The 15,146-nt window shown below is 48.7% G+C and overlaps 1 protein-coding gene across 4 annotated transcripts; it reads right to left on the bottom strand.

Annotated features, from left to right (window-relative positions):
* Window positions 1–4,169: 4,169 nt before the first annotated feature.
* Window positions 4,170–14,622, bottom strand: LAX1 (lymphocyte transmembrane adaptor 1). 4 transcript variants are annotated; one of them, XM_007086500.3, is made up of 6 exons: window positions 14,395–14,622; window positions 12,643–12,817; window positions 9,880–9,989; window positions 9,340–9,450; window positions 8,688–8,773; window positions 4,170–6,157 (listed from the first exon to the last, which is right to left on the bottom strand). In XM_007086500.3, the coding sequence occupies exons 2-6, from the start codon at window positions 12,735–12,737 to the stop codon at window positions 5,363–5,365; spliced, it is 1,197 nt and encodes a 398-aa protein (XP_007086562.1). In that variant the 5' UTR covers window positions 12,738–12,817; window positions 14,395–14,622; the 3' UTR covers window positions 4,170–5,362. The 4 variants fall into 4 exon arrangements, with proteins under 4 accessions (XP_007086562.1, XP_007086561.1, XP_042832470.1 ...); XM_007086499.3 differs by lacking the exon at window positions 14,395–14,622 and adding an exon at window positions 13,046–13,804; XM_042976536.1 differs by lacking the exon at window positions 14,395–14,622 and adding an exon at window positions 13,046–13,804 and having other exon boundaries at window positions 12,643–12,811.
* Between the last annotated feature and the right edge of the window lie 524 nt (window positions 14,623–15,146).

Genomic DNA, 15,146 nt, shown 5'->3' with positions numbered 1-15,146 from the left:
TCTTACCTGACCACGTGAGGTTGCCACCCTCTCTGTGCTTGTCATTGCTTCCCTGGCTAGCCCTGGCTGGCCGTCAGTACCAGACGTGGTGCCTCCTGGGTGGCAGGAATTTAAACACTCATCGCTTGTGGGGTGAATCTGAACACCCTGCAGAATTCTGCCCACAATACCATCCCCAGGTATGGGAGAATTAGATCCTGGAACAATCTGCCTTGATCCCACTGTCTGAGTCTGTTCAGGCTCTAACAAAAAATACCATAGACTGGCTGGCTTAAACAACAATTTCTCACAGTTCTGGAGGTGAGGAAGTCCAAGATCAAGGTACCATCAGATTTGGTGTCCAGTGAGGCCTGCTTCTCGGTTCACAGATGGCCTTCATCTCCATGTGTCCTCATGTGGCAGAAGGGACAGAGGAGCTCTCTGGGTTCTTTACTTATAAGACTACTAGTCCCATTCCTGAGGGCTCCACCCTTACGATCTAATCATCTCCCGAAGGCCCCACCTCCTAATACCATCACATTGGGGGTTTCAACATACGAATTTGGGGGTCGCACAAATGTTCAGTCTACAGCACCCATTCAGGTGCTTGTGAGGCCACCTTCAGATGGTCTACACCCGACAGATGCATCCCAGAGGCCCCTTACCTGGCACCCTGTTGAGTGGCGCAGGCCCAGTCATCTTTCCCTGGCGACACTCATGGTTGCGAGGCCCAACAGTGGGGGGTTAGCGGCTTCACAGCCCTCTCTCTCTCAGTTCTGACACCACTCCCTTCTTCCTCCTTTTCCTAGGGAATGAGGCACTCTGCCGAAAGAGGTGGTTACCACTCACCCAGGGATGGGGACAGCGAAGGAGGAAAGAACCTCTCTTCCTGAACCTCATACTCCTCAAAGGCCAGCCTCCAACATGTTAGTCCTTGACCGCGGAGCAGGAACAAGGCGTGGTGGAGAGCGGCACTTGGTAGGACTGATTTTCCTGCTCTCAGTAAGCCCTGAGAGGGGTAGGCTGACCCCTGACAGCCCAGAGTATGCTAAATTCAGAATGTGAGGTGTTTTATACCAAGCTTGAGGCTCTCACGCGGATTTCTGAACAACAGAAAAAACCTCCCTCAACATTTTATGGTATGAGTACAAGCGCTGAAACCACATCATCAATCATCAATAACTTGCTTTTATCTTGGGCAGTGTGCTAAGATCCACAGTGAATACAAAGGGCTCCAGTATATTTTCCTGCAGGCAAAACGATACAGATTAATAGGGAGGCTGATCATATACATCAACCAAACAATGCAGAAAAAAAAAATACCCAGAACAATGACACTAGCTTACGCTTTAATGTCATATCCGTTTTGCAGAAGAAGGAACGAAGGCATATTTATTTAAATGGGATGAGACTAGATGTCTTCGCTCCCAGCTTTATTCACGCTTTAAAATTATTTTTTTAGGGGCACCTGGGTGGCTCAGTCGGTTAAGTGTCTGGCTTTGGCTCAGGTCATGACCTCACAGTTGGTGGGTTCGAGCCCCACATCGGGCTCTGTGCTGACAGCTCGGAGCCTGGATCCTGCTTCCGATTCTGTGTCTCCCTCTCTCTCTCTCCCCCTCTCCTGCTTGCGCTTTGTCTCTCTGTCTCCCAAAAATAAAATAAACACTAAAAATTTTTTTAATTATTTTTTTTAAATTTTGAAATAATTTACAGAAGAGCTGCAAAAATAGTACAAAGAATTTCTGTATACCCTTCACCCAGCTTCCCCTAATGTTAACATCTTACATAGCCATGGTACAATGATCAAAACTAAGAAACTAACATTAATGTAATACTATTAACTAAAATATGGATTTTTCGAATGTAATCATTTTTCCCCACTAATGTCCTTTTCTTCTACCAGGACCCAATATGAGGTACCATTTTGTATCTACTCAACATATCTCTTTAACACCCTCCAATCTGCAACAGTTTCTTAGTCTTTCCTTGTTTTTAATGACTTTTAATACTTTTAAGAGTCCCAGTCAGGGGACTACCTGGGTGGCTCAGTTGGTTAAGCATCCAGCTCTTGATTTCAACTCAGGTCATGATCTCATGGTTCTGTGAGAGTTCAAGCCCTCTGTCGGGCTCTGCACGGACAGTGTGGAGCTTGCTTGGGATCTTCTCTCTCTCTCCGTCTCTCTCTGTCCCTCCCCTGCTTGCACACACACACACACACACACACACTCTCTCTCTCTCTCTCTCTCAAAATAAATAAACTTAAAAAAAAAAAGAGTTCTGCTCAGGTATTCGTAGAATGTCATGCAATCTGGGTTTTCTGATTTTTTTTTTCTCATTATACGAATGGGATTTTGTGGATTTGAGGGAAGAATACTACAGAGGTGAAGTACCCTTGTCCTTGATCATATAACAGCATGACTTATTACTGGTAAGTTAACCTTGATCACATGGTTCAGGTGATGTCTGTTGAGTGTCTCCACTCTAAATTTACTCCCCCGCCCCTTCTATATTTAAGAAAAGAGTCACTAAATCCAGCCCTCACTAAAGGGGAGGGGAATTAAGTTCCAGGGTGAGTATTGAATAATTTGTGGACATGTGTTAAAGTCATTACAGTAACGTATAAATATTTGGGAGATCTCTGAAGCTATGCAACTGTCTTACTTCTCTTTAAAGTGTCATCTACTAGGGGTGTCTGAGTGGCTCAGTTGGTTAAGTGTTTGACTTCAGCTCAGGTCATGATCTCGTGGCTTGTGAGTTCGAGCCCCGCGTCCGCCTCTGTGCTGACAGCTCAGAGCCTGGAGCGTGCTTGGGATTCTGTGTCTCCCTCTCCCTCTGTTCCTCCCCCACTTGTACTCTCTCTCCATTTCCCTCTCAAAAGTTGAAAAACATTAATAAAGGAAAAAAAAAAGTGTCATCCACTAATTTTAGCATTCATTAGGACTTGCTCACAGCAATTATTCTGTGGTATCTTTTTTTTTTTTTATTATCTTTTAATTCCAGCATTGTCAACATACAGCTCTGTGGTGTCTCAATAGTGATTTTCTTTTCCCCTCATTTCTCCTATACTTATTATTCAGAATTCATCTGGAAAGACAGTTTATTCCTTTCTTCCATTTTATTCATTTATTGGTATGGACTCAAGAATATTTTGTTGAGCTATAGATTTGTATCATAATTACTTGTTTTCATTACTTTGCCCCTGGGCATTCTTTTAGTTGACTCCTTTTTTTTTTTTTTTAATTTTTTTTTTTTAACATTTATTTTATTTTTGAGACAGAAAGAGACAGCATGAATGGGGGAGGGTCAGAGAGAGGGAGACACAGAATCTGAAACAGGCTCCAGGCTCTGGGCTGTCAGCACAGAGCCCGACGCGGGGCTTGAACTCACGGACCGCGAGATCATGACCTGAGCCGAAGTCGGCCGCTTAACTGACTGAGCCACCCAGGCGCCCCTAGTTGACTCCTTTTGACATGCCTTCATCTTTTCTTGTCTTTTCTTCCCCCCTTCTTTCTTTTTCTTCCTTCCTTCCTTCCTTCCTTTTCTTTCCTTTCTTTCCTTTCTTTTCTTTCTTTCTTTCTTTCTTTCTCTTTCTTTCATCTACAAGAAGGTCAAGCTCCCCATGTGTTTTCCCAGTCCCAGCTCTAGAACTAGCCATTTTTCCAAGGAGCTCTATTTCCTTTTATTGAGAATGATATTTAGAAACCAAGAGCTGAGTGCTCAGTGTGTCCATTGCTTTCCGGGGTGTCATTGCTTCTAGATGTCCCAGTGGACAGAGCTGAGAAATATATGTATACTAGCCTATTTCTATACATATCTATATTTATTTCTGTATCTATTCATACCTATATCAAAATAAACAAGAGTTCAAACTATGCCTCCAACTCTAGTTCATTAACACCACAGAGTTTATTGTACTTGTCACCTCTTTTTCTGATAGTAAGAAATCTGCTTCTCCTTATCTATATTTACTTATTTGTTCAAACTTAGTATACGTTTAAAGAGTTTCAGAATCGCTAACCTGTCCTCCTCTGAGATACAAACTTACCAACTAGAGTACAGTGTTATGTACAGGTTTTTGTGTGTGTGTGTCTTTATCTTACAGTTTCAAGTGAAAACATTATTTTCCAAAGTTAATTAGTCAGCTCCTTCCCCCTCGGCCCCACCTTCAGTGAGGCTATATCATACATTCGTAAGACAGTTAGGTTTTATTTGTCTTAATCTGCATTCCATCATGGCTTCCCCTGACAGCATGGTTAATTACAAAAAAATTACATACAATAAAAGTCACTCGTTGGGCTGTATAGTTTTTTTTGTGTTTTGACAAATTTATAGAGTCATGTATCCATCACCACAGTACCAATACAGAATAGCCCCATCACCCTAAAAATTCCTTTATAGTAAACTTCTCTCCTTTCCCCAAACCTGACAACTACTGACCTGTTTTCCTTCCATATAGTTTTGCCTTTTCCAGAAGGTCATAGAAATGGAATCATACAATACGTAGATTTTTAGGTCTAGCATCTTTCACTTAGCCAAATGCACTTACGATTTGTCCTTGTGGTCACACGAACCAATGGTTCATTCCTTTTTCCTGTTGAGTATAGACAACCTCATTGTGTGGATATACCACAGTTTGTTTTTCCATTTACCTGTTGAAGGGCATCTGAGTTATTTCTAGTTTTGGCATTATGAATAAAGCTGCTATAAATAGTCACGTATGGGCTATTGCATGAACACAAATTTTCAATTCTCTTGGGTCAACACCTAGTACTGGAATGGCTGGGTTGTATAATACACGCGTGCTTTTAAGAAACTATCAAATAGCTTTCCAAAGTGGATACTATACTTTGCAATGAATGACAATTCCTGGCGTTCCACATCTTTCTCTAGCATTTGGTTGTCCACACTCTTTTTCAAGTGGCAGCTGCTGCCCCACCCCAACTCTGACTTGTCCCTTCTTTTTGGCCTCTGCCTGGATTACAGACGAATCTGCATTCTTGCTTTGCAGCCTGCTGGTATTTGTGAAAGTAATGCTTTTAGGCTACTTCACGTTTCTACTGTGCACTAAAGTACTATCGCATTTTTAATCTGCTAACCATCCTATAAGGCAGTTTCAGCAAACATTCTTAGGTTGGTATGAGAGATAACAGCACCCTGCTTCAGAAGAATTCCTTTCTGGCTTTCCCAGACCTTGGCTTTTGTGACTTCCTTAACTCCTGTGTATCTCGACCTCTTTGTACTACTCCACCTGAGAGAACCCACTGAAATACAAGGATGTTCAAGGGTCTTTACCAGACCCTGTGGTGGCTGTGGATCTGGCAGGATAGACTACTCCCCATAGCTCTCCAGCTGGGTGCCTGGGGCCTAATTCTTCAGGAAGGAGCTATGCGTCTGGCCCCTTGGGGTCCACGTCTCCGAAGTTGACAGCTAACACATTCTCGTAGTCATCAGAGGCCTCATTTGGCATCTCTTCTCCATGTTTCACCTGACTAGTCTCCTTCTGTGCAGATGGCAGAGAGGTCACATAATCCCCTAGAGCCAGGAACCTCCCTGACTGCATGACAAATTGGACGTGGGTCCCTGGACCATCTGTCCTGCCTTCTACATGGTCTGTGTTTGAGGATGTCACTTCTTCCTCCGCCTGCTGCTGGTTTCCACTGGCATGTGCCGATGGGACATTTTCATAATCTCTGTAGCACTGAGAAACCATCCAGGGCTGCTTCCCGTGGATGGCCTCAAGGTTCAACCCTGCCATGTTGACATAGTCATTTGAGGTCTCAGAAGAACTTTCCTCATCGCTGAGCGGATCATCGCTCTCAGACCTTGGAGACCAAAAACTGGTGTGGTCACTGGCATTCCCACAGCCCTGCTCTCTTTCCTCAGTAAGCTCCAGCTTCTGAGCATTTGGGGGGGCAAAACTGTTCGTGGGGGTGGCGTTGGCAGAAGCCAGAAGAGTCTCAGCAATCTGTTCCGCCGTGGGGACATTGATGTAATCTCTGGAATCCTCTGAAGAAATGCTCAGGCAGTCTCTGGCTGCTGTGACATTGACATAGTGTGCTGAGGGAGTGAGGTCCCCACGCATCTGGAGCCCTGTGGCATTGTCATAGATGCCTACTGCATAGCCGTTGGCAGGATAATGGTCTCTGTGCACCCAGAGGACATTGCCTGCTTGGGAGGGCTAAGAACAAGAAGAGAAGGGTAGTGATAGGATATGGAAGCGGAAATATGGGCAAAGCCTTTCTACTTCCCCAGCCAGTACTACTGTCTGATATTTCTTTTACTTGTTTCTTCCCCTTGGGGGAAAAATCTCTAAATCTCTAAATCGACTGCAAGGCTTTAATTTTTTTTTTTAATTTTTTTTAACGTTTTATTTATTTTTGATACAGGGAGAGACAGAGCATGAACAGGGGAGGGTCAGAGAGAGGGAGACACAGAATCCGAAACAGGCTCCAGGCTCTGAGCTGTCAGCACAGAGCCCGACGCGGGGCTCGAACCCACGGACTGCGAGATCATGACCTGAGCCGAAGTCGGCCGCCCAACCGACTGAGCCACCCAGGCGTCCCTAATTTTTTTTTTTTTTAATGTTCGTTTATTCTTGACACAGAGAGAGACAGAGCATGAGCAGAGCAGGGGAGGGGCAGAGAGAAAGATACACACAGAATCCGAAGCAGGCTCCAGGGTCCGAGCAGTCAGCACAGGGTCCGAGCAGTCAGCACAGAGCCCGACGCGGGGCTCGAACTCACAGACCGGGGCTCGAACTCACAGACCGAGAGATCGTGACCGGTGCCGAAATCCGACGCTCAACCGACTGAGCCACGCAGGCGTCCCCCGGACTGCAAGGCTTTAGATGCTAGGCAGGTATGAGAGAAGAGGAGAGCAACCGTGTACGTGTAACAACACAGAGTAAGTGTAAGTTTAGCAACAGCGTAGATGTGTAAATTGCTGCTAGTTTTTGGCCACAGCATGGGTGTTCACCGGGGAGTGTGGGGGGGGAGTGTGATAAACTGGACACAGCCTGCTGCCTCAGAACCCACTGAGACAATGTAGCTAAAAGTAGCGACTCAGCCCCGGACCCAGGGTGCAAATCCCAGCCTCGCTACTCTGTGCTGGGTTTGGGCAAGTTGCTTAATCTCTCCGTGGCCTTACTTTCCAGCATGGGAAATGAGGATAATCATAATACCTATATAATACAGGTGTTTGTGAGGAGTAAGTGTATGACCATGTGCCAAGTGTTTGGAATAGCTCCTGCCGCGTCAAAAACACTAACAAATGCTTGCCGTTATTATTAAAGGGGCGGCTGACCTAAAGGCTCAGATGATTCTGGCCATTTAGGGATGCCGGTCTGAAATTTCCAGAGCTTCTGACTTTTCAAGAAAAGCCTCCAGACTTGAATGCGAAACCTTTTAGATTTTTACCTGTTGGCAATTGGTTCAAAATGTTCGTCACACACTACAGAGCCCAAGCCAGACACGTTGTGGCCTTACCTGGGTTTGGCACTCTGAATGCAAAATCCCCTCGGGATTCCCCACCCCGCCTCGCCCCCACCCCCAAGGGCTGGAACTCACTTTGGCAGCGGAGTTTCCTCTTTCCTGCCCTTCATCGGCCACGCAGGCTTGCTCCCCCAGGAAGTCTTAGAGGTGGGAGCAGAGCCCAAGGATGGGGTATAGGGGAGGATGGCGGGAAGATGGTCGCATCGTATTCGAACCCTAAATCTTTGGGTTTTGGGTAGGCTGGAGAGCAGGGGGTCAGCAGCAGCGGGACTGTGTTCACTTGAGCTGATCACAAACCGATTCTTCGACAAGCAAACAAGGACTTATCTATGGAAATGAGCCCCCTGAGTTTCAAAGTCCTCCCTTTACCGTGTCGGGTGCCACAGTGTTGTGGGAGTCCTCCCTGGGGGCTGCCTTCCGAGCCTGATCACAGGACACGTGGACTTACCGGTACTCGTTATACTACTCCCCTGGTCACCGCAAAAACGATCCCACATTTGGGGCGCCTGGGTGGCTCAGTCCGTTAAGCGTCCAACTTCAACTCAGGTCATGATCTCACACTCCGTGAGTTCGAGTCCCACGTGGGGCTCTGTGCTGACAGCTCAGAGCCTGAAGCCTGCTTCGGATTCTGTGTCTCCCTCTCTCTCTCTGCCCCTCCCCCATGTGCACTCTCTCTCTCTCAAAAATAAATAAACATTAAAAGAAAAATTAAAAAAAAAATCCCACGTTTGATCAAACACTTTTGACGCCAGCTACGGGGCTCAGTGACCTACAAATATACCTGCCCCGGAGGATAATTGAAATAGTTTGGCACAGGCCCCAGAAGTTATTACCACGGCAGGGCTTTTAGGGTGTTTTGAGCACCGACAGCCTTGTTGGAATGCTTGTGTGCCCTCCTGAGGTGATTACTTGGAAGGGGACGGGACTCCTTTGATAAAGGGTTACCTGTCTTGGTGAAAACAATCCATTTCAGTCCTTGAATATATGTGCCCTGGTGCCTTGCTTAACATCACAAACACTTGTGCCTATCTTTCTTCATTTCTCTCCCTGGGCAGTAGGGAGGTCCCCGGGCTAGTCTTCCCAATGTATTAATAGGGTCACAGGGTGACTGCCAAAGGACATGTGGTTTGCTCTGTGGCCTGAACTCCTTTCCCCCAATTCTTCTGCCAGAGACACATCCTTTCTCCCAAGGGACTTGTCCTTCCCCTGGACTCTTACCACATGCTCAGAAGGAGGGGTCTCAGAATGTCTGGAGAGGAGGCTCTCGGTACTGAAAATACGGTTACTCCTTGACTGACGTCTCCCTGAAAGGACAGAGGACAAACCCTGAGGATGGCTGGCCGGTGCCCTGAGCGCTCCAGCCTGAGCAGTCCCTGCATCGTGGGTGAAGTGGGTTTATATGGCGTCTGGTAGTTGGGGCCTGGTGTTCTTTGGTAAGAGAGTCAGAGCTACGGGCATGATGTGCTCTGAGCCCGGGAACTGCCCTCAGCTTCTAGCAGAGGACAGGAGGACACTAACTAGCACAGGGGCTGGGGAGGCTGGGAAGTTGGCTCCTGGGGCCTTCCCTGCCTGTAATGCCGGAGGCCATGTTCTCCTCTCTGTCTTCCCCATCCCTAGACACACTCACCTGTCCTTTGCTAACCCCACATCAAGGCGAACCAAACCCCCCAACCTTTGTAGAGCCCCCTACCTCCCTTTTTAGAGCTTTCTAGGCCCCCAGTGTTTCCTCCTATCCCCTCCTCTTCCATGCTCCCTGAAGGGCACAACGTCTGAAAATTTAAAGAATGCTGCCTCTGGGCGGTGAGAGGTACATTCTGGGCGTAGAAGGTCAGTAACGTCTGCAGTCCATGGATTAGAAAGAAAAACCTACCCAGGTCTTCTTGCCTCTGGGGCAAGGAGTCATAAATATTTTTGGCTCCTTGTCTGGGTCGAGACAGCGTCAGTAAGGGCATGACGGTAACTCGGAAGTAAGGAACTTGTCCTGCAAGGCAATGACAGAGATGGAGATCGTGGCAGAGGCCAGTGGCACAGAACGTGGGGGCCTTTGGGGATGAGGTGGTCCCTGAAAATATTCTCCACCCTCACTATGTATCATAAAATATACATTTTCACAGTTGCCCAATTCCATTTGAGCCAGAAGGCTTGGTAGACAGAAGCAGGAGGAAGAAACGGGGGGGCCGGGGGCGAGGGTTGGGACACAAAAGTCCCAGGGCAACGGCTTTCAAAATGGAGACACAGCGTAGACTCTCGAGTGAGACGAGGACCAACGTGTCAGAGAAGAATAGAGGATTCCGCAGTGTGATAGTTTATCCCTGGAGAATAAACTGGGCTTTAAACGCCAGGCTAGATTATCGACCCTGCGGGGGTGGGGGGGGGGTGGGTCTCAACTCTGGGCGAACAAGGGACTCACGCTTCTTCAATTTATTCCAGTTCCACAGGCCGTAGAAAATCATGGTGGTCAGGAGGATGGCGAGGAAGCCCGCGAACCCAGAGAAGATGGCACTGCTGTGGTCTTTATGTCTGTGAGGAAAACCAAGGGGCAGCTGTAGGAGGCTGAGGAGGTTGGAGAAGGTGCTTTCAACAGGAATTGGAGCCCGAGGACTTGGAATGGGAGCTGAGTGCCGGAAAGCGGAGGTGGGTAGGCCGTTTGGCTGAAGAGAGGGTCTTCTCTATGGACAGAGGGACACTGGACACAGGAGAAGGGAACTGTCCCTTCTGAATGCCGGATTCTAGACTCAGAAAGGCAGAGTAATGTATCAGAGATCCCACGGGTAGGAAGGGGCAGGGATAGAATGCGAGTTGAGGTCTGTTTGGACCCAACGATCGTGCTCTTTCTACCGCACTACATTATCCTCTGAGTTTGCAAGACCATGCTCCTCTGCCCTTACTTCCCCTTATCCCCTACTCCTGGGCTTCCTGTCTTGTGGGGAAGAGGGGTTACCCCACGCACAGTGAGGGAGCTCTCTGTGCCAGAGTCCAGCCTGCAGGCACTTGAGCCACCCCCATGCACCAACGTGTGGAGCTGGCCGCCAAGCAACATTTGCTGTTTCGTGGGGTGTAACCGGTGCAAAGGCAGGAGCCGGTTTGTGCTGCTGGCGATTCCCTGACAGGACTGGGGCTGCTGCCACTGTAACAAGAGCCAACAGAGGTTACGGCGGGAATCGCCAGGGGACCTGCTACCTCCAAATATCAGAAACCCGATCAGCTACCAGGGAAGGGTTTTGTCCTCCCGAGGCCTAGGCTTGTTTACCCAATTTACACTGGACATTTCCGCCAGGCTCCCCAGTGGACGTCTCCAGCCAGATAGGCCTCAGACGGAATGCCTGTTCTTCTCTCATAAGCCTGCTTCTCCTGTGGTGTCTCCCGTCATCTAGTGGCTCAGTCAGAAACCTTGGAGCCGTCCTTGAGCGCTCCTTTTCGTTCACACCTCACTTCCGGTCAAGCAGCAGATTCTGTCTGCTCCATCCTGGGCATCTTTCCCGAACCCAGTCACCTCTTGCTCCTCCACTGCCAACGCTCGGTCCATGTGGAGGTTTGCAGCACCCTCCCGCATGCGACGCCTGGCTTTCCCTCTTGACCCCGGCCTATTATCTTCACGCACGAGCCAGTGTGGTCCTCCTGACAGTAAACCAGGTCACGTCCCCCATATTCTTGTGACCTGCATCACACTTGGGAAGACAGCCACAGTCCCTACCCAGTGAAGACGCCCCGGCACCTTATGTGCTGGCCTCTGTCTGTCTTCTGACCTCGTCTCCTACCACTTTCCATCTGACTTTGACAGCTAGGATTCGAGACTCTTCTTTGTCCGTGCAAAGCATAGTCCTGCCTCCGACCCACAGGGCCCTCTCCCAGGTGTCTGCGTAGCTCGGTCCATCATTTCACTCAGGTCTCTTCTGAAATGTCACCTGTTCAGACAGGCCCTCCCAGTCCACACTCTATTACTCTCGGTCCCCTTAACTCTGCTCTCGTTTTTCAGACTTAAGGCTGACTGGCATTATATTATATATCGATTTGTTTATCTGTTAAGATCTGACTTTTCCACTTGACTGTAAGCTCCAGGAGGCCACAGACTTGTCTATCCTGTTTATCTGGTGCCTGGAACAGTGCCCGATACTTACTAAGGGCATGATGAATATTTGTTGAATGAGTGCGTAAATTAATAAACACACGAAGGAATGTAGAAGTGATGATTTCTGGGGGGATTCCGAGTTCTGACAACTTTATGAATTCATTCCCCATCAATGCTCCTATTCACCTGCAGGTGACATATATTTGTTTGTCATGGTAATAACATTTATTTCCCTGAACGACAGCGATTTTAAATTGATCATTTTTGGGGCGCCTGGGTGGCTCAGTTGGTTAAGCATCTGATTTCAGCTCAGGTCATGATCTCGTGATTCGTGAGTTAGAGCCCCACAGCTTGGAGCCTGGAGGCTGCTTTGGATTCTGTCTGTCTGTCTGTCTGTCTCTCTGCCCCTCCCCCATTCACACTCTGTCTCTCCCTCGCTCTCAAAAATAAAAGGAAATATTAAAAAAATGTGTTTGTTATCGCAGCACTGAGATTTATACCCACCAGTGTTGCTAAAGCTTCAACTGCTGATGGTTTTTTTTTTTTTTTATTGTGAGTATGATACTGAAAGTTTTAGCAGTAAAATTTATATCCACGATTAGTTCTGTGAGATTTTATATGCTAAAGATATAGCTTTATCGCATCTATGATTGCATTTTTCATTCATGGAAAGTTTTTAGGACCTAAAAACACATCATTGAAAAAAGTAGGCCTTTTGTTTCCATTATGGGAGGGCCTAGTTTTTTGTGTGTTTTTTGTGGTGGGGGGACTGGTGGTTGGGACCTGAGACAGGAAAGATTGGGGACAGCGATGGACTGGGTCTCTGGGAGGTCAGAAATCCAACCAGGCCAGGCAGCGAGCTCTAGGGAAATCCTGTGTTATCACAGCCACCCCCTGCGACTCCTTTTTTCTCGTCAACACCAATTCCTTTCCTCCCAGCAGCCCTGAGAAAACTTCTCTAAGCCTGGAGTTTGGTGGTCTCAGTGGACCTGAGCCTGGCTGTGAGGGCTAGGAGCACTGCTGGGGTAGAGCCCCCCCCCCCCCCCCCGCCCCAGGGTCCACCAGGGATGTCTGTCTAAATCTGGGGAGGGTGGAGTCACTCACCTGTCCAGGCTGCCACCAGTTTCCTGCAGTGTCCTGGCCTCCGAGGTCCCCCCTCTGATTTCTGAAAGGGTTGGGGTGATCATATCCATTGCCATGGGAACCTCTCTGGCTTCAGCTTCTTCTAAGCCTTCTCTTAATTCTCATCAGCTAGTGCATGTGGCCACTTCTCCTGGATCTTCCCAAGTTGTCGACCCCCAGGAGAAAAGGCAAAATTGGTTTGTGTTTTACATATCATCATGACCACTTTTTTAAGTAGATAAGAACGATGGACACCCTCCCCATCCCCATGTTTTCCAATCTTTCTAGAACTTTCTTTCCCCCCGCCAACTTTCTACCTTGCATCTACCTTGCAACTGTCAGGCTGCGTTGACCCCAAATACAAAAACAACAGGTTCACTTCTACCTGGATGTGGCTACAGTGCCGGAGGCGAGACCTCAGCCGGGTATGGTGTCCCCCAAGCGACGTGGCTCAGGGAGACACTACGCTCTCTGCCTTCTGGTGGAAGTATGAGGGGCAAGGAGGGGGGAACTGCCAAGAGGCCCGAGAGAGAGGCTCTGTGAGAAGCCCATCCTCCCCCAACCCTCAAAGCAGACAGAAAAGAGCAAACATTTTGCCAGAATGGAAACAGAGAGTCGTCACAGGAAATGACACCACCAATGTGCTAATGAAGCTTGGGGCACAGGAAACGCTGCTCAGCTACAATAAGATAGCAGAAACCATGTCTTCACCCCTGTTCCCTGGGTTGGCTGGGTGCGCTGTGGTCTGTGGGGAGTGTGGCTAAAGATGGGACAAGGTGGAGGGAGATTCATGACTGTTCCTTTGGGTTCTGAGGCAGGGAGGCAGGCTATTTTCATAGACACTTCCCTGAGTGATTTTGACAAAGCTGGTCTGTGTTTCACGTTCTGAGACTCTCTGGGTATTACCCTAAGGATGGAGCCAATGCTGGGTCAGCAGGGCCCCTGGAGGCCATTCCCTCCTGAAGCCCTGCCCTCTGTGGCCCCTGTCTGCTGGCTGTCTCCCTCACAGGACTCTTCTGGAGATCTGTCACAGTCCTGCTTGTTGTGTGGCTATCTCAGAGGCCAGAGACCCCATACCCCGTGTCTACCCAAAGTGTCCCAAACTTACACAGCTGTTCAATATGTGTTTCTAGCTCCCTTCTCCTCTTTCCTTTTTCCATCTCCTAAAACTCTCTTTGCATCTCGGGAGAGTCCAAAAAGAAGGGGCCACTAAGACTCTTATGAGGATGTGAAGAAGGGCTTCTGAGGGGCGCCTGGGTGGCTCAGTCCGTTAAGCATGCGACTTCAGCTCAGGTCATGCTCCGGGAGTAGTCTGTGAGTTCGAGCCCCACGTCAGGCTCTGTGCCAACAGCTCAGAGCCCGGAGCCTGCTTCAGATTCTGTGTCTCCCTCTCTCTCTGCCCTCCCCCTGCCCCACTCACGTTCTGTCTCTCAAAAATAATTTAACGTTAAAAAAAAAGCAAAGAAAGAAGGGCCTTTGACTTGGCTTTCCAGAAGGCAATGGACTCCCAGAGGGATAGCACGGAATACAGACAGTGCCTCAGCACCATGTCTCTTCTGCCTCTTCCCAGTGGACCCTGAGGCCCATGGCCTCCCGGGGCTGCTCTCCCCTGCTTTGCGCGGCCAGGCTCTCACAAGGCCCTCAGGACAGGGGGGCCGCTGGTGGGTCCTGGCCGGCTGTCCCCAGAGCTCTGCCTTTCCAGGTGCCCGCTGCCCTCCCTCCACGCAGCCTTACCCGGTAGGAAGCAGAGGTGGTTCAGAGGCCGCTGGTTCGAGAGCCGGAAGCTGGGTGTCTGCCTGCTTGTCCTTCGGATGGGGTCTGCGTAGAGCTAGGACTCCTCAGGAGAAGATCCATTGCTCCATGGCCCTGGTGGCCGGGACTGGTGGAAGAGAGAAGCTAGGCTCCCCAGGCCTGTCCTGAGCCTCTGGTGCCAGAAGGCTGTGTGCAAACTGGGAGCTTGGAAGGCGGTCCAAGAGAAGGGCCAATGGAACCAAACCTCAGAACAGCTACTTTCAAAAAAAAAATTTTTTTTTTTTTTTTTAAAGAAATTCTCTTGCGTGATCATCTTAAGACCTTGGTTCTCTTATCTACCCAGAATGCTTGAGTCAGACTGATCTTCCCTCCGGGTCTCCTGACTCTCTCCTCCCCCCCCCCCTCCCAGCTTGAGGGAAACAGCCTTCTGAAAGGAGGCTTTGCAGACAAGCTCCAGGTTTTCAGACCCAGCTGTGCCCTGTTGCCCTGTTCTCCTTTCCCTCCCCGTCGTGCAACAAACCAATCAAACCAACAAATGAGAACACAAAATAGGTGTGTGAAATTATGCATCACAATAATGGAAGAAAACGACTCACTCCTGGGAAATAGGGTATATGGTTTAAATCTGATTGCTCTGGTGTTTCCCTCTAACGGCTTTCCAAGATTTCGGGGTTGAACGTGACACAGGATTCTGAAGTATTGAGATTGGTTTTAAACAGACGGAACTTACGTAT

This window comes from Panthera tigris, chromosome F3 (genome assembly GCF_018350195.1).
Source record: "Panthera tigris isolate Pti1 chromosome F3, P.tigris_Pti1_mat1.1, whole genome shotgun sequence".
NCBI lineage: Eukaryota > Metazoa > Chordata > Mammalia > Carnivora > Felidae > Panthera > Panthera tigris.
Note: the sequence above shows the minus strand (reverse complement) of the source record. Positions and strands in the feature narration are given on the sequence as shown.

Bases quoted from the DNA above. Each gene is read 5' to 3' on its own strand.
- LAX1 (XM_007086500.3), bottom strand. From the start codon at position 12,737: ATGGCAATGGATATGATCACCCCAACCCTTTCAGAAATCAGAGGGGGG. The intron at 9,451-9,879 runs GTGAGTCCCTTG...ATTGCCTTGCAG, and splicing joins CTGGAATAAATTGAAGAAGC to GACAAGTTCCTTACTTCCGA. The intron at 6,158-8,687 runs GTAAGAGTCCAG...TCTTGTTCTTAG, and splicing joins CCCCTCCTTCTGAGCATGTG to CCCTCCCAAGCAGGCAATGT.